Source organism: Phocoena sinus, chromosome 21 (genome assembly GCF_008692025.1).
Source record: "Phocoena sinus isolate mPhoSin1 chromosome 21, mPhoSin1.pri, whole genome shotgun sequence".
NCBI classification, from domain to species: Eukaryota; Metazoa; Chordata; class Mammalia; order Artiodactyla; family Phocoenidae; genus Phocoena; species Phocoena sinus.
Window position 1 is genome coordinate 12,844,295 of NC_045783.1, and position 22,741 is coordinate 12,867,035.

Consider the following 22,741-nt stretch of genomic DNA (forward strand, 5'->3'; position numbering starts at 1 on the left):
AGAGCCTCCCCCAACGTGCACTTAATCATCACCACCTCCCACTGTGGATGGTATTATTTTTCCTACCTTGGCACAGAGAGGTTAAGTGACACTTTTAAAGTCACACAGCTGTTGAGAGGCAGGGCTGGGATTGGAACGCAGGTCGACAGTCTCCTGGTCTTCATGTGCCTTCCAGGACCCCATAGCCAGAGGTCGCTGCAGGGCTCCTGCCAGCACAGGACAGTGGGCTGTCCCTGTCCCTTGCCTCTTCACTCACTGAGTGGTGGCCAGTTCAGAGTATGGAGATGAGATTTTGGAATAGGATGTGGGTTGAATTCCAGTTTGCCACTTTCCAGCTCTGTGATCCTGGGCAAGCTGCGTAACTTCTCCATGCTTCAGCTTCCTTGCTGGATGTGATACTACCTGCCTCACAGAGATTCTGGAGGATAACCCGGCTGTGCGCTAAGCCCGAAACACAGTAGGTGCTCCATAAATGGCTGGGGATGGTCAGCAGATGCCACTGGCTGCGGGGCGAGGCGCTCGGGTACTGTGCGGCCGGGTCGAACCCTCCTTTGCTTATTTAGCTGTCACATCGCATTGCACACCCATCCAGTCTCACCCCATAAATCAGTCCCTGGCATTACCGCTTTCCAAATCACACTGTTTCATTGACTCTCTGTTTCCTGAATTGCCATCATCCCCTATCCCGCCTTCTCCAGCTGTAGCTTGTAGTTTTCAATGGGAATATATTTATTAACTTACTGCATTTCTGACTTATACCGTTTTTTGTTCTTTGTCTGTGGCGAAGCTCACAACACATCCCAATTTAGCTTTGTTCGCTAATATCACACGCTGCTCCCCCCCCCCCCCCCCAGTCTTTAGTGATTCCTGAAGAACTAGGTAGAACATATCACTGGTGATGTCACTAATCATGAACCCCATGGGACATATGTGTCCCATGACCAAGGGACAGGTGGAAGAGAGATGAGGACTGATTGCCTGATTTTAAAATTCCAGCTTAAACAACTACAAACGTACAGCAACAAAAAATCTCAGCCCTGAAGGTAACTGGGGATCGGTCTGATCATAGGTCAATCCACCAGTTCTTATTAACACGACAGGTTGCTCCAGTGAAACAACTGTTCTTACTGATTTTAAAAAGTAATAGTAGGGCTTCCCTGGTGGCGCAGTGGTTGAGAGTCCGCCTGCCGATGCAGGGGACACGGGTTCGTGCCCCGGTCTGGGAGGATCCCACATGCCGCGGAGCGGCTGGGCCCGTGAGCCATGGCCGCTGAGCCTGCGCGTCCGGAGCCTGTCCTCCGCAACGGGAGAGGCCACAACAGTGAGAGGCCCGCGTAACGCATAAAAAAAAAAAAAAAAAAAAAAAAGTAATAGTAAACTGGCTGGTTATGTGAGAAGCGAAGTCATTGAACGGATTACATGACATAATCTAATGACATTATGTAATTAACCTCAAGGAGGTGCAGGGATGATTTCCTTCCTCGTCCCCTCCCGGTGGCTTTCACCATTTCACTGGGCTCTGTATCCCCACATCAGCATCCCAGCGCAGGCCTGTGCAGCCATGTGACACATACCACACAGGGGCAGCCCTGCAGGTGAAGCGCCCCAGACCTCAGTCCCCAGGCAGGGGGTCCTCAAGCTACTGGTTGAGCCTCACCCCTCCTGACCCTACCAGGCCCAGGGGCTGCCACACAGCACCGCCTGGTGACATCCCGGGGAGGTGCCCGAACCCTGCAGGAGAGCGAGGGTAGAGGGGTCTGTGTGTGAGCGTGAGTGTGTGAGCGTGAATCTGTGTGTGAGCATGAATCTGTGTGTGTGAGCGTGTGTGTGTGAGCGTGAGTCTGAGTGTGAGTCTGTGTGTGAGCGTCTGTGTGTATGTGAGCGTGAGTCTGTGTATGTGTGTGTGTGTGAGAGAGAGAGTGAGGAGGCCACCAGAAGGCTCTAGCGCAGAGCGCGGGCAGCCCTGTGGCTCCGCAGTAGCGGCCCCCGGGAGCTCTGAGTGGCGGAAGGGCTGACACAGAGGAGGCCCTGCGAGGCCAGGGGACCTTGTGTAGTGACCGCACGTGGGGAGAGCGTGAGAAGAAAGCACCGTGAGGCTGTCGGGAGGAGTGAGGCGGTGTCTACCCGAGGCTGTGCCAGTCCGACAGGGTGACCGACTGTCCCGGTTTGTCGGGGACTGAGGGGGTCCAGGGATGCAAAACTTCCTGTTTGAAAACCAGGACAGGCCTAGGCGAACCGGGGCAAGTTGGTCGCTCTGTAATGAACACTCTCTTGTCAATTCAAATAAAATCCTCACCAAGTCCATTTGTTCAGCACCTTCCAGTACCTTCCGGGACCCCTCTTCTGTACATGGGTGGACAGCAGTGCCGGGACACTCCCCTTCATGAGCCCCTAAACTAGTTCGTCATTTCCAACAGGAAGGACCCAGAAAGAGTTCACTGTGAGGAATGGTTGTTATTATGTTTATAGACTTGGGTTCTTTTATTTGGTGCCTGCGTTGTATTTTAATGCCTCACTCCACTACCAGCTCACCATGAAATGTCTACCAGAAGCCTGCTGAACTGGGGAAGCCAGATTACTTAGGAGATAAGACTTGTGTCTTTGTCTGAGACAAGTCTTTGAATGAGATCTTTGTCTCATTCATCCTTGGCATTAAAAAAAAAAAAGTAGCATTCACTGTTTACCCCCAAATCAGCAAACCAGTTAATGAAGTTGGTTCAACGACTGCCTGGACCTATCTCTTTGACTTGCCATTTTTGGATTCCTTTCTGCTGCTGAGCTGCGATGTCTCGGTAGCACAGTCAGAAATGGGGGTGGCACTGGGAACAAGGATCAGGGTGGAAGCGGGGATGGAAGGCTGGGAAGAAGCAGAGGGTGGCCTGAACAGTCTGTAGTCATTACTGTCTGTCTGCACGTGGCCGAGGCACTTGCTTCGATAAACTGGTCATTTACTCACTTTGTACTGTTGCATTTGGGAAATATATCAGCACGGATATTTCTCACCGCCTCCTTCCGATTTCCCCTCGGCGTAGATCAGAAAATGTTTACCAAGCCACAGAGAAGAATACTCCTGAGGGCGCAGGAAATGTTTTCCAGCTCCAGGAAAACATCTGGACTCCCGGTCTTGCCTTGCACCCAAAATGACTTCTCTTGGGGCAGCCAAGGAGGTGGTAATCTGTTCTTCGTGGGTTCCCTCCCAGGCCAGAGGTGCCGTTCGGGGTCTTGTCTGGGTCCCCCTGCTCCATCTGGGTGACCTGCTCTCCAGTCTTCCCCCTTGAAACTCACCGTCTACACTGCTGGATCCCAAGCCTGGCTGTGCACACAGTGCCCTGAGCTTATCCCGGCTCCCACTTTGGGTATTTGGCTTCAGCAGGTCCGTAAGGCAGGAACTCTTGTCTATTTAATCATTGTCCCCCAGGTGACGGGGATGCATCGTCTGGCCTGGAAACCGCTGGCAGTCATTCACCTGGCATCTGTCCCGTGCCGTGTTCAGTGAGTATCCGTCGTTTCCTGAGAACGCTTCGCGTTATGCTGGGTTACCACGCTGAGGTCAGAGGCTGTGCCTCAGGCCCCTTCGTGGGGTCCCACAGAGCAGCGCAGGGCCTCCCTGCCAGAGACAGCACAGGGCCTCCCCGCGGTAGGCGCAGAGTCCAGCATGGAATTGCTCACACAGGCTGCTTTCCAAAGAGGAACCTGGGCGGCCGACCAGCTTTTCCCACCTGCCATCGAGGCTCATTGGCCGGCGCCAGGTTCACTGTTGGTTAAACATTTTGACCATCACCCCTCGTGTCAGCCACTAAAAGAGTACTTCCTGTCGAGGAGTAGGGTCAGGGACCCGAGGGCCCCCTCCTCCTCTCTTGATGAGGCCTCTCACCCCACCTCTAGGGCCCAAGGGAACAAAGTTGAAATCTGGTCCGATTAAAATCAATAAATAAAATGTGAACACCTGTCTAAGGTGTGTGAGGGGCCTAATACAAATGAAATCTACGTTATTCCCCTAGGACAGGGTTATAATAGCGACTTCCCATGCCCTCCACGTTGCAATAAACTCACATCATCTCAGGCTGGAAAAGGCACCCAGTGATGTACCAGAAGTGGCTTCGATTAGAACTCTTGTGGAAGGGAGCGCAGTCCGCCTGGCTCTGGGCTTTTGCTGCTAGGGTTAAGGTCGAGCTAGGCGTCTATTACAAAGCACCGTGTCTCTGGTTTTGTGGCATCGTCATTTTAAACCCTCCTCCCGAGGGGCTTCCTGTGGGGATGACTCCTTGGAGCCCCCCAGAAATGGTGGTCGTGAACCTTCAGATGTGTGTTTGCCATGCGCCACTGCAAAGACTTGTCCCCCAACAGTTTCTCGTTCTCCGTCTTAGAAGGCTGCCTCTTTCTAGGACGGGCTTTGATTGCTCAGTCCTCAGGCCCCGGTCTGACCCTGGCAAGCCCACTGCCACATGCAGCCTAATTCTGGAAATGGAAAATGACAGCAAAATCAGCAGGGACCAAGGGCAGCAGAATTCCTTGGAGTGGAGGGAGGTGTTGGAGGAGAGCACTGAGTGGATGGGCTTTCTTTTTTTTTTTTTTTTTTTTTTGCAGTATGTGGGCCTCTCACTGTTGCAGCCTCTCCCGTTGCGGAGCACAGGCTCCTGACGCGCAGGCTCAGCGGCCATGGCTCACGGGCCCAGCCGCTCCGCGGCATGTGGGATCTTCCCGGACCGGGACGCGAACCCGCGTCCCCTGCATCGGCAGGCGGACTCTCAACCACTGCGCCACCAGGGAAGCCCGATGGGCTTTCTTTTATTCTTTTCTCCCCCGGACCGTGTTTACTGAAGCGTGCCAACAGTGAGGAGGGCGTCCGTGTGCTCTCCGACAGTGCATACCAATGGCCCTAGTCACCCCCAGAAAGCAAGCAGCTTCCAGCCCCCAACACCAGCTTCCTGAAGCTCCATTACTTGGGCCTGGACAAAACCACTCCAGCTGCCACTAAAACTCGGAAGCCACGTTCTCCAGCTTGTCTTGATTTCCCCAAATATTTTGGGTTCGGGCCCAACTGCCATTCAACCCCAGGCCTTAGAATTGAGCCCGGCATTTCATATCCTTTGCCAATTTTCAAAGTAAATCTTTCCTCTGGAGACAAATTTGGGCCTCCCTTGGAAGCTTGGGCCTGAATTTGCCGCATTTCCCTCCACTCAGACAAGAGCCCAGAAGATCAACAATGAAGCGCCCTGTCTCACAGTCTTTCACCAGCTTCCGGCTGCATCTGGCTGACTTTCTGAGCACAGTGGCATGAAGTGGACACTGTTCAGGAGAGGCCGCAGGAATTAGCCCCTGGAGCTGAGTAGGGCCTGGGGAGAGCTGATGTATCCGCCGCCCTTGGGCTCCAGCTGTGGGCTAACGGAAGCTAGGACAATTGCCATTAGTGGTTTAACATCTTTTTACCTGTTGAAATCTCTTCTAGGGCTACTAATAATTAGCCAAAGTTAAAGGCCTGACTCAGCTTTCCTCTCTGTCTACTTGGTCACTGATTTACTAACCTACAAAATAAACAACCTGTCAACAAGTAATCAAGAACCAACTCTCTCAATATTTATGAATTCATCTCTTAATTCATATATCACAAATATGTACCGAGTTTCTGCCGTGTACTAGGCTCCACAGAGGAAAACAAAGGTCAAGATGCCACAGACCTGCCCTCAGGGAGCTTCCACCCCAGGAAGGAAGAGTTCAAAAGCAGACAGACAAGTGCAGCACCTGGGGAGTGATTCAGGGTTTTGTGAGATTCCAAGATGGAGGAAATTAGGGAAGAGCTGGGTATTTCATGGAAGAGATGGTATCTGAGTTGGGCTTAAAAAACAGGCGGGAGTCAGGAAGGAGAAGGCACTCTGGATTCTACTGATGGTTTATTGGGCTATTGATGGTACCAGAACCCACTGAGTACAGGTGTGGAGAGCAGGTCAGGAGAGCATGAAGTACGTTGGGATCCAACCACTTGACACCTGACGCTTGAGTCTTGCATTAGAAAAAGCATTTTCACAAATATGAAAATTCTGGTTCAATTATGTGCAAATCTCCCATGTTGGTGAGAGGAAAGGAGAGGGCTGGTTAGGAAGAGTTTTTTGCATTGTGACAAAAGCAAGAAAAAAATGAATGCCAACGTTAGAACTGCTGTGAAGGAGCTGAGACTTATCTCCAGACCCCACTAGGAATCAGAAGGGTGAGTCCATGATTCCAATCCACGAAATCAGAAATACCTTGAACATTTTAGTGGAAGATTTGAAGGCTCTTTGGAGAACTGGATGGACTTCGTGCTTAACGGTTACATCTGGGTTGTAATTCTTTGTCACTCCCTCCTAGCTCTGGGACCTTAGTCAAGACATTTAAAACTCTGAGCCTCACTTAACTCAGTAAAATTGGGATAACGTCCACAATACAGAAACAGTAAGCAGGAGACACTTAATTCAAGGTGCTATTATTACTGCTGTTGTTGTTGATCAACATTTTTTTTTTTTTTCGGTACACGGGCTTCTCACTGCTCTGGCCTCTCCCGTTGCGGAGCACAGCCTCCAGACGCGCAGGCTCAGCGGCCATGGCTCACGGGCCCAGCCGCTCTGCGGCACGTGGGATCTTCCCGGACCAGGGCACGAACCCCCCCGTCCCCTGCATCGGCAGGCAGACTCTCAACCACTGCGCCACCAGGGAAGCGCGACCAACATTTTTAAAAGACAATTTTCTAGATATATTTATTATCTGAAAAATGCACAATAACTGGATGCATGTGTCATTGAAACTTTTGGGCGGTGGTAGTGGGGAGCTCATTCTAAAGGTTCTAATGATCCGTGATAAATAAAGATTGATTTTACAGCACTCACTGTCACTAAGGAGAGGTGTATGAAAAAACACTGATGGTCTCTGTATTTAGTGGGCAGGCACAAGAAATATAATAACTGGACGGGACTGCTCACAGCCTCAGTTGCTCAGACTCTTGTTTTCCTTGTGAGTTGTGCGTTACAGTATCCCGAGGATTATGGAGCGCGCTCCCCCCTTGTTGAAATTCCCGATGGTTTTGCCTTGCACTTAAGGTGGGACTTGAAGCCTTGCCCGTGGCTGGGCCTGCTCAGGCCCCGCCGCCCTGGGCAGCCTCAGACGTGTCGCTGTCCCTCTCCTCACTCCCCACACGTGCCGCTGGGTCCAGCCTTTCAGTTCCTCTAATTCTCAAGGCCCTTTCCTGCCTCAGATTCCTCCAGTATCCCACTCCGTCGGCCAGGAAAGCAACCCCTTCTCCCTGCCCCATTGACGGCCACTCATCCTTCAAGTTCCAGCCTGGAGGTCACTTTGTCAGAGACCTTCTGCCCCTCATCTGAGTCAGGCTTCCTCTCCTCCCAGACCGTCTCTTTCATGACACTCTTTCCGCATTATAACGCAGTGCGCTTTGTAACTGCACGCTGATTCCTTTGTATGGCACGCGTGCTTATTTCATATTTGGCTCCTTTCCTGGGCTGTGAGCTCCATGAGGGAGCTCCCAGGGGCTCCTGGCTCTCATTGGAGTCAGAACTTTGGTAGGTTACATGGAGCGGGCACTCAGCAGATGTCTGTTGAATTTAGCAGATGAGTGATTTTTTTAGGTATGTGGATTTGGGAAGAATGTACTTGAGTATGGTGGAAACTACCCACAGAATTTCTCCACTTTGCATTTTGCTCTGTTGTTCCTACCTATCCCACATGCCAAGGACATTTAACATCACTGGACCTGCCTCCTGAGGGCCCGCGGACCACGCTAGCCATTGTGACAACCTCAGTCTGCCCCAGCCCCTTTCCAAGTGCCCCCTGGTGGAGGGATGGGTGCAGAGCCTGGGTGAGTGAAAAGGACTGTGAGAAAACCACATGGGCTGGGAGAGTGAGGCCACCTTGTGCTGGGCTCAGATGCTTCCGTGAAGAGCGTGACCCTCATCCCCTGGCAAGGAAAAGCAAAGAGAGTGTTTACAGGGGATGGTGACCAGGTCTCAGGGAGACAGAGGGGTGGGGCCTCCATTTAGGAAGCCCTGTTTCCATCCTTGAAGAAAGGAGCTTGGCAGGTGTGACAGGCTGGGGCTTAACCTAGGCAGGTGGCCTGTGTCTTTTGCCTCTTCATGGTTAGTCGTCTGGGAAGATGAACACCTTCAGGTTTCTGCCCCTGCAGGAGGGGAGGCCAGAGAAGGGACTGGCAGTAGTTGGAAATCTAGTCTGTATACTAAGGAGCACAGTGAGAAACAAACTGGGGGAGCCACTGGGCAGGGAGCTTCTTGTATGATGCCAGCCGTCACGCTGGATGCTTGTGCAATTCCAGGTGACAAAGTCAATAGGTTTCCCTATCTTTATCTTTTTCAGTGATAGCCCTCCAAGTGACCATTAAGAAAAAAAAAAAAAGAACTCGGTTGCATCTTCCTGTTAGAGCAGCTGCCTCAGAGTCTGCAAAACTTAAATTGGTGGCAAAACGTTGGTGTCTATATGGGAATGGCATTTTTGCCAAGGAACTCAAATCTTGTATGTTTACGGGATAGTGGTTGTAGGGAAAAAGGAAGAGGAGGTGGGATTCTATTTTATTGGCCCCAACCAGCATCGATTTGTCCTGACTCGGCTGTTTTCCTAATCATGTCAAAGCCAGAAAAAAAAAAAAAAAAAAGACTCATCTGCTATCCAAACCTGGACCCAGAGAAGTTGCTTTCAGGGCTGAGAATTCGCCCTGCTGCAGATGCAAAGTGCAATCCAGAACAGGAACATCCTCACCCGGGCTGTGCACTGGTATTTAGGCTCCAGAGCAAACACAATGATCTTTTACCATGTGGGGAGAGATTTTGCAAATAAGAATGTGGGAGATTAATAGTGCTGGCACAGTGCAGGGACAGGGATCTAGAACGGCACTTTCAATTCTCTATAGTCAAGTAGGTATAATAAACAACAGAGAGATGTAAAAGAAAAAAGTCTAAGACAGCAGGGAAAGAATGGGCACTCATTTTTAGGATTTTTCAGAAGATAAAGAGATAAAACCCCAGTATTAAATCTAAGTAGGCTCAGAAATTAAAATTTTCATATACGAATCTTAAAAATAAAAATCCGTAAATTTGAAGACAGGAGTAAAATGATTAAGGTATTCAGTCTAGAAAACTAAGGTACCGCAAAAGATTGACTAAAAAATACCTAAATTTCTCTCAGGACCAGGGACCGGCATGATTTTCTAAAGAAACATTTGTGTTTTTATGTTACAGACACCGTAAGTTACACTGATATAACTGATTGCACTTTCTTCTCTGAGTTGGCGGCTAGGAAGCTCAGAACCACCTTGTGTTCCATTCTATGTTATGGTAAGTGATTTTCAGGACTAGCAATATCTACAATGCAGAGTCATGGAGAGAAACAGAAATGGTAACTAGGAGATACTTAATCCAAGATGGCTATTATTATTGTTGCCAACCAACATTTTAAAAAGAAATTTTTCTTGACAGATTTTTTATATGTGCGAAAGGCAAAATAACTTTACGTTCACTTCATTGAATCTCCGGGGGAGGAGTCATTCTATAGTATCTAATGAGCCAGGCATGATAAGTGAAGATTAGTCTTATAATACCCATTATTACTAATTAAAGCGAAATGAGGTAACACTGACAGTCTCTCCATTTAGGGGGTTAACACTAGTCCTTCAGAACTAATTTTATCTCAACCTATTATCTTCCTTCTGATTTCCTTCTTTAAAAAAAATTTCTGCATCAAGTATTTTAAAATTACCTCAAATCTCCCTTTTGAAATAATTATATATTTTTAAAAAGCTGTTCAAGTCATTGTCGATAGGCGTTCTTCCTTTCCGTTCTTATGGCTTCTCTCTGCTTCTTAAGCCATAGGATGAAATACCAGGTGGCCCTTGCTAACTGGTTGACTCTTAGTTTTGATTTACACAAACAAATGTGTGTGTGTGTGTGTGTATTTGTGGGATACATACAAAATGTAATATGACATGATACGATATATATGATATATGTGATATGAAATGATATAATATATAGTGCGCAATCACCATATTGCTTCACTCTCAACAGACAGTGCAATATGCCAGTTTCCTGCAAGGGAGCAGGTACTTGGACCTCAGCAGGTGGACGCTGGGAAGCGGGGGAGGTACGAGTGAAGTGGAGGCGGGGCGGGAGGCGGCATCGTTGGATCCATCACTGGCCTAAGTGGCCACCACCAGTCAGAACGTTAGCGATGGTGTCATTTGTCCTCACTCTCCTCTCCCCTCCTTTTCTCTGCTGATCTAAGTTTCAGACACCTTGTCTGCCTGATTCCCAGCTGCTGTATCACATTGGTCTTGCGATTGTGGTGCCCTGGCCTGCATGTCAGCACAGTACCCTATCCTAGGACCAAAGCGGACTCAAGGCAGGAGTCTTCTAGCCACACTGGTGAGTTGAGTGATGAGACCTAAAGGGAAGTTTGCTGGTGGGTTCTGGGCTGAGGCGGATTTATAGGGCAGTTACAGAAGCTTAAGCAACAGGACTTCTCACTTGCATGGGTTTCTTCCAAGTCCCTGTATCTAATTTTATATTCATAATTAAGTATTACTTTCTTAAAGAGAGACCTCCTCCCCCTAATTTTATTATAATCATGAGAGTCCCACAAAACTTCTATCTGCCTCTGATTCTGGGATATATATTTTGCTCCCTAATAAAAGTATGAGATGTACAAGAAGAAGCCACATCCCTGCTTTCCTGCTTTGGGATGAACTGAAGGATGGGATGCTTGGAGCTACAGCAGTTACCTTGTGCTCTGAAGGGAAAGCCAAAAGAACTGCAGAAGAACTGACTCAGGGCCTTGATATCGAGTTGCTGGATGAACCACCCTGGAACTTCTTACCTCTAAACTTCTAGTTATGTGAGATAATGAATCTTTATTTTTTAACCCATTTATTCAAGTGGTGTATGACTTATAACCAAGAGCATCTTGACTGATAGCCCAAGTTTCCCCATCACTGTGTTTTAATCACTCATTGGGAAAACGTGCATCGTCTTGCTAGATGTGCTAATGCCAAGATACTGTATTGACAGCTCAGATACTTCCAGACTGAACCTTCTCTGACAGCACTGACGGCTGGAGCAACTTCCCTGGTGACTGTCCACCCCTCCTGGAGGAATTGAGATGGCTCCTCACGAGTTGTCCACTGTCTTCATGACACCCTCTGGCTTTGCCACTCTCCCTACGTAAGCCAGTTTTTCCACAAATTATCTCAAATCACCTCTGTACTCTTATAATCTCCCAGTGTGGTTGATTTCAGCTAAATGTGAGAAAGTGAACAATAGAGGCACATAGTCCTACAGAGAAATGAGTGACAGTTAACTGTGGATTAACCCTCAGCATCTATTTGCTTTTAAAAACTGAAAACAATTTTACCAGAATATTCTAAATGGAACAAGTTGCAAAATGTTAGCCCTTTTGTACGGCTTGGGAAGTTGGCTTGATGGAATAAAATTGAAGAGGCACCCAGTCAGGTGGCCCACCTGACTGCACGTGTGTTCAGTGCAAAGTCCTAAGAAAACCACTGGAGATGAAAACGCTGTGAGCCTAGAATAACCTCACTCCGGGTGAACTTCAAACGGTGTGATAAAGTGACCAGGAGCGTTAGGGCGCTTAGAGAAGAGAGCGTTAGGGGGCAGAGGGACCTTCTTGGAAACTTCCAAAATCACATGGCATAGGAAGCCAAAGTCTGCCGATCAGAGGACCCAGCTTGGCCGCGGACAGCGCAGCTGACATTTCTGACCAGTTCTGCTTTGTTTCCTCAGCGACCAGCTGCTTCTCTGGTCTGAGAACACACAGGAACAGCTCAGTCCTCCCGAACGACTGAAGTTTACGTCAGGGAATCCCCGTTTTCCACACCTGGGTCTCTAGATGTCCACTCATTTTGCCTGATCGGTATTTCTGCCCATCGCCACCTGCCCTAACTCTGCCAGATTAAATACCACTCCTAGGCCTTATACAGTCATCCCTCAGTATCCACAGGGGATTGCTTCCAGGATCCCCTCGGATACCAAAATCTGTAGATGCTCAAATCCCTTATACAAAACAGTATTTGCATATAACTACACACATCCTCCTGTATATTTGAAATCATCTCTGGATTACTTATGATACCTAATACAATGAAATGCTTTGTAAATAGTTGTAAATACAATGAAAATGTGATGTAAATGGTTGCCAACATCCAGCATATTCAAGTTTTGCTTTTTGGAAATTTCTGGATATTTTCCCCCTGAATATTTCTGATCAGAGTTGGTTGAATCTACAGATGCGCAGCCTCGAATTTGACTGTACTTCGTTGGCCTCGACCAACAACTCTCATGCGCCAACACCTGCTACTCTCTTTTAGCCTGTAGTGTGATCAGTTTGTAACCCAGCTTCGTACTCATACTGACAGTGATCCAGGCCCTGGCTGGGAACTGACTCTAAACAGGACGTGACTGCGGATTCCCCTTTGGGGTGCCTTACCAGCTGGCCGGGTATCAGAAGCTGATGCAAGGGCCTGGTGAGCTTGGAGTCCAGGTGGGCATGGAGGAAGCTGCCAAAATCATCCGGGCACCAGGCAATTAGGGTTTGGGCCCAAAATGCAAGATAAGCTCTGTAAAATCAAGTTGGCAAACCAGAGACCTGGACCTGTGGACTTTTGTCTGCCAATCATTTCCCTTTAAGGTGAAAGCAAAGCCGAGCCTCTCCTGGCTTTTCGCTGCCCTAAAGCAATTGCTTTGGTTCACAGTAACTGTTCCACTTTAAACTGAATAGGTTACACTGTAAGCCTGGGTAATTGAGTTAAGGCCCATTTGTTAAAATACAGCAAGTCTGGAGCCATGAAGTCTAAACCATGGCTCTGGGTCGGAGTCTCCAGTTTGCGTCTACAGAGTCACCTGACCAAGCCTCTGGATTCTCTAAAGAAGGAAATAATACAACAAATGAGACTTAAGCAAAAGTGAAATTTTTCAGGTGGAAAAGGTAAGTAATGGTTTACCTTTGGCTGTTTGATAGAATTTGTATAATGAATATCTTATCATATGTTTTATATTTACCTCAGTTATGAACCATCCTTCATCGGCCACTAAGGTCAAAGGAGAGACAAATTTCCCTTTCTTGTAGTAGAACCTGCTCGGGATGGCCTCCTTCTTGTAGACAGTCATGTGCTCCACTGTTCTCAATTTGTTATATATCTGCAAAGATAACCAAGAATGACCAGTTTTGCATTCTCTCTCTTAAATGTATGTGAATATTTATTGGACCTGGAGGAGAGGAAGGACTTTATAAAAACTTATTTATGTCAAAAATACTACAGTAAAATTAAAAGGTGAATGAGAAATTGGTCTGCCTGATGTTAAACACCACCAAGATCAAAGAAAAGCATTTATTCTTTGACTAGACCTAGAGCATGTCCTATCTGCTCCTGATTTTTTAAAATAAATTTATTTATTTTATTTTTATTTATTTTTGGCTGCATTGGGTCTTTGTTGCTGGGCGTGGGCTTTTCTCTAGTTGCGGCAAGTGGGAGCTATTCTTCATTGCAGTGGCTTCTCTTGTCGCGGAGCACGGGCTCTAGGCGCGCGGGCTTCAGTAGTTGTGGCTGGCACGCTCCAGAGCATAGGCTCAGTAGTTGTGGCCCACAGGCTTAGTTGCTCCGCGGCACGTGGGATCTTCCCAGACCAGGGCTCGAACCCGTGTCCCCTGCGTTGGCAGGTGGATTCTTTTTTTTTTTTTTTCAGTACGCGGGCCTCATGCTGTTGTGGCCTCTCCCATTGCGGAGCACAGGCTCCGGACGTGCAGGCTTAGTGGCCATGGCTCGCGGGCCCAGCCGCTCCGCGTCATGTGGGGTCCTCCTGGACCGGGGCTCGAACCCGTGTCCCCTGCGTTGGCAGGCGGATTCTTAACCGCTGCACCACCAGGGAAGCCCTATGCCTGATTTTAAAATACTAGTGACTGTTTGCCATTAATTACACTGCTAATTTTCTGATGAAGATGTAAACCCTGTACCTCTTTCCAATATTTAGCAGCAGCTTAAATCTTTATGGCTAAAATTAAAATCAACTGGCTGGTGTTGATTTGTTGGCCCTTAGCCAAAGCTGGCATATATTCCTGGGTAGAACTGAATATAAAATTGAGTTTATCAATTCAACTCTGGAAAATAATTAGTCTTTAGGCTGTTTAGTAGAGTTTCTACTGGCCCCAGGAGTTGATTTCCTACTTAAGAAAATCCATAATTCTTAAGAAAAGTAGGGGGCATTACCAGAAAGATTTTGCATAAGTGAAAACTCTGATGGCACATAACGGGCCTCACAAACTGTTGTGTCCGTCACGTGACAAAGTGTCACCCAAACATAGCCCCAGTTCTGAATAATCTACCAACTGTTTTAGGCAGCTTGCAACTGCCTGATGTACACACCACATTGGAAGAAAGAAGCTCTTCCCAGCTCGTGAGCTGTTGATGCTCTAGCATCCTGGAGACGGCATGTCCCTAGGTGCCAGATAGGAGATAACAGATGATGTTCCTTGCCAGGAAAACAGAACTTCTTTGCAAGAAGCCATTTACTGTGGGACCTGCCAACGTGTAAAATATTCTTCCCAGTTTCATATTTAAGGAGTTCACGAGAAGCCTGTGCAAACATATTCAGCACCTCCACTTGCTGACCGTGGAGCCTGAGAAAAGGGGGCACCCGTCGGGGGCAGGGGACGAGGCTGGGGAGAAGCCGCACTGCGGGCACCGAGTTCCTCAACCCCAGACACACAGATCTCGGACTCTCATGTGGGAGGGAGTGGTCAGGGCTGGGAGGAAGGTCTCTGTCTGGGCCAAAACGGCCGGATCCCAGCCTACACCTGCCGTGGGGAAGCAGGGCAGGCAGCCGGCCCAGCCGAGGCTGATTCCCATCTCCCTGCCGATGCACCGCCCCTGGCAGCGGTGGAGGCCTCCCCCAGGGGATAGAGGCCCAGAGCCTGTGCTGGGAGACGCCCAGGCCACACGGGCCAAAGCAGTCAGCCGGCGGGGCCACTCGCTCCTTCACCTTCTCAGCGTGGTTTACCCTCCACTCGGAGGGAAGGATTGTTTGGAGGGAGGGGTAAGCAGGGGCCTCGTCATCGAGCGTGCCAAGTCCCCGGGAGCCCTGCCCCACGCTATCTGCACGCCGTGGGAACTCCGCCACGGCCTCGTGGGGACGCCCCCTTGGATGGTGGTAATCACCGTAGGCGACACACACATCGTCCCTGCAGCGGACCCAGCTGCTTCCCGTGCTTCACGGCCGCCCAGGAGGGCAGCTACAGTGTCGTCAGTCAGCACACGCAGCAGAGAAGCGGCAGGAGGGCCGCTTAGGGAGCTGCTCGGCTGCTGAGAGCGGGGGTCTGAACCCCGGCCGGCCGCGTGGCTCCGAGCTACGGGGCCGACCCATGGCACACGCGGCCTCAGCCTGTGCTCGTCCTTCGCCTTCTTCTCTCCAGTCCCTGATGAGAACAGGTCAGCCTGGCGGCTTTCCTCCAGAGAAGGGCCTTCTGTGCCGGCTTCCGCTGTCCCCAGCTGCGCAGGAGAAGGGCTGCATTTTGGCCAAGAACGAACCGGCCCCGCGCCACGTGCTGGGCGCTGCACACCCTCGTCTCGTTTCGTGCCCACTAACGTTCAGTGCCCGCTTCAGGGAAAGGAAGACACGGAAGGATGAAGCACTGGACCGAGGTCACGCGGCGAGGACGGAGGCAGGTGGGTCATCTGCCGCCAGAGTCCCGGCTCCCGAGGCTGCCCTGTGCCTCCACCTTAAAGCTACACACAGACTCAGCGCATTGTCATGGCCTCTGAGGGTGCGCTCTGCCCCCGTCCCCCCACCACCCTTCTCCCCCGTCTTGCCTCAGAATGCTTCCCGGGCGCCGGCCACAGGCTCACAACCGGCCCTCGGTCCTTCACCTGCTGCAGGTCATGGAGGCTGATGTACTTATCCAGCTCAATCACTTTGTCCATCCAGAAAATGTCAGTCATCCCGTGATCTGAGAAGATGATGACATTGAGGTCGTCCTGCAGCTCGCGCTCCTGTGGGGAGACAGGCAGTCAGGACGGCGCCGAGACGGGGACCCTCTTACACCAGCTGTCTGGCAAAGAGGTGTTTTCAACTACAGGTTATAGGAGAAAGCCTCCTTCCCCAGTTCTGAATTTAATCATCTGCTTGTCTGCCCTATAAGACACGGTTCAAAATCATAGCAGAAGCGCTGCAGGGAGGGAACGAGAGAGCCAGTGCCCGTCCGATTAGCGCTGAACATAATACATATGAGACTCCAGCCTTTTAAGGTAGCCTTTCTGTTTTCATCCTCTTTGGGTCTTTCAGCCAACTTGTGTGGGAATACAACTATCACTCGCCCGTTTTACACGTGTGAAAAATTAACCCCACAAAAGTTTAAAAAAATAATATTTTAAGTCAGACAAAGACAAATATCATATGATATCACTTATATATGGGATTTTAAAAAATGTTATTTAAAAAACAGAAATAGACTCACAGACAGAAAACAAACTTATGGTTACCAAAGACAAAGTGGCAGGAGAGGGATAAATTAGGAGTTTGGGATTAATATATACACACTACTTATACAAAATAAACAACAAGGACCTACTGTATGGTACAGGGAACTGTATTCAATACCTTGTAATAGCCTATAACGGAAAAGAACCATATATAATCTATTTATCTATCTCTCTCTCTCTCTCTCTCTCTCTCTCTATATATATATATATATATATCTGAATCACTTTGCTGTACACCTGAAACTAACACACTAACACAACATTGTAAATCAACTATACTTCAATAAAAAATAAAATTTTTTAAAGTTTAAAAGTAATACTTTGCTAAAAGTCATTCAGTAAGGGTGTGGCAGAATCAGGGAGAGAACCCAGGCCTGGGTTCCACAGCCACACCAATCTGGTTACCAGACTGAATGGTTTGGTAAAGCATCAGGCCATCTCGCCAGCTGAGCCAGGCGGTAATGCAGATCTGGGTCATTTCAGTGCCACTGGCCTGGCTATAAGACAAGGGAGCTCGTGGTACCTGGGGGGGGCATTGTGTGATGAAAAGAGACCCCTCAGACCCTTGAGCTGGCCCAGTCAGCTCTCAGCAGTAAGAAGGAAGATGTCGAGGGGTGTGACAGTCAAGGAGACAGAAGAAGAGTGACAGAGGGAAGGTTAGCCCAGTGGTCCTGGTTTTTGGTCACCTGGATCCACGTGGTCATGTACTTCAGGACGGTGTCCACGGCCCTCAGGGCTTCTTTCCTCTGTGGCGACGAGGGCCCATAGTGGTGGCCTTCCACATCGATGCGCTCGTAGTAGATGGCCACCAGGTCCGCCTGGCCGCTCCTGGGGAGGGGGCGGGCAGGGTGAGAGCTGAGAGAGGCCCTGCCAGCTTTCCCCCCTCCCACCCGGTGGTCCTGGCGGAGGCATGAGCATCCTCCAGCCCCTGCCCTGTGGTCCAGGCACAGTGATACTTTAAAAAGAACAAGGGGGTTCTCCAAGGGAGAGAGAACCTTGGAGAAGGTGCCAGTCCCGGGCACCCTGGTGACAAAAGTCAGGGAGCATGCTTATGGGTCACCTCCCCCTCTCAGCTCATCATGACCCAGGAGTCGGAAGAGGTGGCGACAGGCAGGGGACAGTTCTGATAACTCCCCTCACCACCAGCTGTCACCAGAAGCTCAGAGAAAAGAGAAGCAATCATTCAAAAAACGTCTCCTCGGATACGGAGGGTGGGAGGGAGACACAGGAGGGAGGAGATATGGGGATATATGTATATGTATAGCTGGTTCACTTTGTTATACAGCAGAAACTAACACACCATTGTAAAGCAATTATTCTCCCATAAAAATGTTTAAAAAAAAAGTCTCCTCCATTATTGCTGGTCTTCGAGGGAGCCTCTAAATAAAACACTAGACTGTAGGTTTCACTGACCCGCAAGAATAAGAACAAGCTTTACCAGGCAACCTTGCAGGAGGCAGACAGGTTTGTGTTTGTGTTCAGGGCCTGATGTCTCTGGAGACCCAGGAAGGGTCAGCTCGAGGGTGGGCACAGGGTGAATTCTAGCACTGACCACGCTTTCTGCATCCCGGAAAAACGCCCCCCCTCGGCCAGAGTATTGGTGGTAAAAATCCAACTATTTAACCCTCCGTGCGAAGCTGAGACTGAGTGGGAACTAGTGACAAACCTGGAGTAGGAGGCTGAGGGAGTCGGGGGGTAGGGGAGAAAACACCGTGCAATGTTCCCCCTCCTCCACACAGCGCACAGCTTCCCACTGTGACTGCCCTGCCCACAACGTCCCGCAAAGCACCTGAACAGAGCAGTGACGCTGATGATGGTGATGGTGCGGGTAGCAGTAACAGCGACTGACAAAAGAGGAAGCAGTGGAAAAGGAATGAAGGCTAACTCCTTTGTTTGGACTTTAAGGGTTAATAAATAATCCTCTTGGCAGACTGCCTTATTTCTCTTGAAAAACTCTATTTAAACAAACACACAAGTGAGGTGGCCTGGTCTCTCCTGGTGTGGTCTCCCCTGACAGTTGGAATGAGAGAACGTGTATCCTTAGCGCCTGTGGTGCCTTGGGCCTTGCAATCCACAGAAGAGGAAAAAGAACCTCACAGTAGTTCCAGAGCGTGGTTTGCACAACCCCGCCCATCCTTCCAGTCTCAGGAAGATGGTGCTTCTTCCAGGAAGCATCCCTGAGGCCCAGGCTCAGGTGGGTGGCCCTTCTGGGCACTCCCACGGCTTTCCTGGTTCATCTCTGGGTTGTGATTTTTCACACTGTGCTGTAATTGCCTGTTGATGTGTCCTTCCCTCCCCTCTAAATTGCGGGGGTTTTCACCCCGGGATGCATTCATTCTCCGTTGTGTCTCAGCTCAGCCTAGGGTCTGGCATACAGTAGGAGCTCTGTAACTGTCAGTTGAAGGTATAATAATAGTAAGTGCTCAATAAATCATAGTTATTCTAGGTCAGGCACTACGTTGAGGGCTTTTCATACATTATCGTAATTCATCCTCACAGCAACCCTATCAGGCAGGAATACGTTAAACAGAGAGTTCAGTACTGTTGCCCACATCACACAGCTCGTGAGAAGTGGAGCCAGCACTGAGACCCAGGTGGAGCTCCGACACCCTGACCCCAATACTCTGAGAGAACGCAACAGCCCGCACCAATGGGGAAACATTCTGCTAATGACCACGTGGAAGTGGTTCTTATTCTGCTATAAGAATCCCACCAACCCCAATAAAGTGGGGCGTGAGACAAGGCAAAGGCAGCAGTGAAACGGAGTCACTTTCATTTCTCGGCATGAGCTCTATGTCTGCGGCTTCGATGTGCCTCCAGATTCTGGATCTGAGATGAAAAGCGTCCCTAGAGAAAAGCATTTGCAGATTTTGCAGATGAGGAAATAGGCCAAAAAGGATTCTAGGCCTCACGGACCTCTGAGACATGGCTAGGACTGGAAATGTGAACTTCCCACGTCCAAGGTCAGAACACTTGGCTCCACCAGCCCGGGCTTTTGAATGTCCACACCGACTCCATTCACTACACGGGGATCGGTTCCAGAGAATGTTCAGCCTGGCATCCTCCTTCACCATGGTCATACTTGCCAAGAGGGCACACCTTTTAATGATGCTGTGATGTTCTTGTACCCTGAGGTGTACTTCATTCACGGTTTGGAGGATATGCTGGTTTCCAGTTAAGGGAAATTGCTAGTCAAGTTTTCTTTTCTCCTTTTAGAACAAAACAGACTGGCCCTTCTTTAACAAATACCATGTCCCCCCTCCTCCACAATGGGGATTGGGGTAAGTTATTATTTGCTTGTCTCTCACAAATACTATTATCATCATTCATACTCACTAGTGTATGAATGACTAACACAAATGCCCCCTGCATCTACAGACAGCAGAGAACAAAAAGTCACTAAGGGTTCCACACGTGTGTAGGCAGTAGGGAAAAGTTCTAACTTGGGAATGGCATTTTCATACATATCCCTAAACTCTTTTGAGGCCCATGTTCATTACACTGACGGACTGATGGCATTTCCTCCACCACGTTTGAACATAATGGAACTTTCCACAAAATCATACCCTCGGATATGTCTCCGCACTTAGCTGCCTTTTGTACTTGTGCCTGTAGCATCCCAGATGCGCTGGTTCACACAGAACATCCTATGTTTAGGTGTGTACACTTCCAGGGTGGGGCTTGTATGTGGGAAAAATTTCACAAGGCTTACTGGTTGCACTAAAGCTCAACGAAATGCTTTCAGGTCACTACATTTTAGACACTTCACCTTAATACAGCAGCCACTGGGCTGGTTTCTTTAAGGCTATTTGCCATATTCATAAATCTCCGTGTGATCAGAAAGCTAGTAAGTCTCACAGAGTCACCTGATGGCTTTGTGTCAGGAAGCTGTCAACCCCAGATGCCAGGAACACTGGAATTGTGATGGTTGAGATTCGGGGATTAATACATATGCCTTTTGTGAAAGACTTCTATGTTGGAGCTCGTTGATTCATGAGGGACCTGAGTCTTCAAGGGCTAAGAGCTCTTGCCTGTTGGAGTTCAGCTGACAAATTCTTGGTGGCCAGCTGTTTTCCACATGGATCTGGTCTCCATCACTGGTCAGCTCATTTGTAATGGAGCGGTTGGGTGAGGAGTGATGGGTGGAAACGCCTGCAGATCTGTTATTGGCCATTTATAGCTTTCAGCCCAGGAACCATGCCAGAAGGACATGTGGCCAGCGGCCCAATTACCTGAGAGCTGCAAGAGGCCCCCAAGCCTGGATTTCAGGGACACCCAGATCTCCCATCACCTTAGGATCCTGTCCAGATTTCTTTTCAATGTAAAGAGTTCACAATGTCACATCAATTTTCCTTACTGAAGTGGGTTGGAGAGAATTAGGGAGAGAGAATGGTTAAAGGAATGGTTGAAGTTGCTGAGTGTTAAAAAAAAAAAATTGAGGGACTTCCCTGGTGGCGCAGGGGTTAAGAATCTGCCCGCCAATGCACGGGTCATGGGTTTGAGCCCTGGTCCGGGAAGATTCTACATGCCGCAGAGCAACTAAGCCTGTGCGCCACAACTACTGAGGCTGCGGTCTAGAGCCCGCGAGCCACAACTACTGAGCCCGTGTGCCACAATTACTGAAGTCTGGGCGCCTAGAGCCCATGCTCCACAACAAGAGAAGCCACCGCAATGAGAAGCCTGTGCACCGCAACAAAGAGTAGCCCCCTCTCGCCGCAACTAGTGAAAGCCCGCACGCAGCAACGAAGACCCAACCCAGCCAAAAATAAATAAATACATACATTTTTTTTAATTGAAAACTTAGAAATAAGTCAGTTTCCCTGACACACTCGTGTGCTATTCAGACCATTACTGATTTCTGCATTTTTCAAACTGGGTGTGATAGTTCCATGTGGAAGAGAAAAAAAAAAAAAAGGTTCTATGTACTAATATGCTAATAGGCTTTGTACACTTCCAAGAAGATGGCAGAGTAGTCAAGTTTTCCAAACTTATTCCACCAAAGATCTTCCTTCTTTTGTCAAAAACTTATATCTTTGGAGAGTCAGGCATTCACTATATCATGATTAGAGAAATGCTGACATTTACATTGCTTCTCTATTTTCCATCAACACAAAGAAGAAAGTCCTCAACCCCTGGGGACTTCCTTGCTCTCAATTCAACGTTTCCAAAGGGTGCCCCTACCTAAAATTACTCAACACACAATCATCCTCTACTAGAGGGTAGCAATCACCGTGTGAGAGGCTCGCTACCTCTCTGAGACATACTTCACCTATACCAAGCCTTCTTAATCCACTTTAACATTCATTATTGGTCCTGGAAACAGGAAGAACAGTGGCATGGCTAAGAATTTGGGACACTTACTTGAAGAAGTCAAGAGCATCGCTGACTGCATTGGCAAAATTGATATCCGTTGGGACATTTTTATATTCTAGGCAGTAAGTAGGTCTGACACCAAGAATCTCAACCTCACAGCCTAAGAAGGAAAAAGACAGTAAATGGTTACTTTCTTCAATAATCAAGGTAGGGTGATGAGCCTATTTTAGGAAGCAAATACCATTAGTCAAAACAAAAATTTTTGTTCCTTTTCATGAAATAAAAGAATGTATTATTGATAAGTGGTGTATTTAATTCTAATTTTGTTTAACTGGAGCATAGGCTCTTAAACGTCATTCCTATACAGCACTGGTGTCTCATGACAGGGACTGGCAAAAATTGGTTAATGGTTGTCTTTCCCAATTTGAAACAACAATAACAAAAATTAATTAGTACACAGAATGTCTCAATTAAAACTTTTTTCTATAGATTTTTTATAACTACTAATTCTTCTAGTGCATCTTTGCCTATTCTAGAACCAAGTATGAGGTTAATATCTGATTAGCCTGGGAATAAGAAAATAAAGACTTCACTAGTCTAGCTGGACTCAGAAGTACTGCACTGATGGGCAAGTCTAAAAATCACTGAGTTAAAGCAAGGGTCCTGAGCCGTCCCCTTACCTCTCCCAAAATGAAGTAAAAGAATGAAAGTATTCAGATGTTGGGAGCTGCTGTGGCTTCAGCTTTTCTGCCCCAGGCCCCTGAACAAGTTGAAATTGTTGCCCCAAGGAAGAGACATCCAACCTCATTATCAGAAAATAGGGCAGGAGAGGAACGTGCCAGTCTCAGTTTGTTAGTTGGGTGTATTTACTGGGCACCTACTATGAACTAG

General features: G+C 48.6%; 1 protein-coding gene across 6 annotated transcripts in view; it reads right to left on the reverse strand.

The window, feature by feature from the left end:
* Positions 1–22,741, reverse strand: part of ENPP6 (ectonucleotide pyrophosphatase/phosphodiesterase 6) — a 101,518-nt gene that overhangs the window by 14,408 nt on the left and 64,369 nt on the right. For all 6 annotated transcript variants that reach the window (XM_032618386.1, XM_032618389.1, XM_032618385.1 and 3 more), the window contains exons 3-6: positions 21,899–22,010; positions 17,224–17,365; positions 15,869–16,048; positions 13,065–13,202 (exon numbers count right to left, since the gene is read on the reverse strand). In XM_032618386.1, the coding sequence (XP_032474277.1) occupies positions 13,065–13,202; positions 15,869–16,048; positions 17,224–17,365; positions 21,899–22,010 (572 nt within the window). The remainder of the gene's footprint in view (positions 1–13,064; positions 13,203–15,868; positions 16,049–17,223; positions 17,366–21,898; positions 22,011–22,741) is intronic.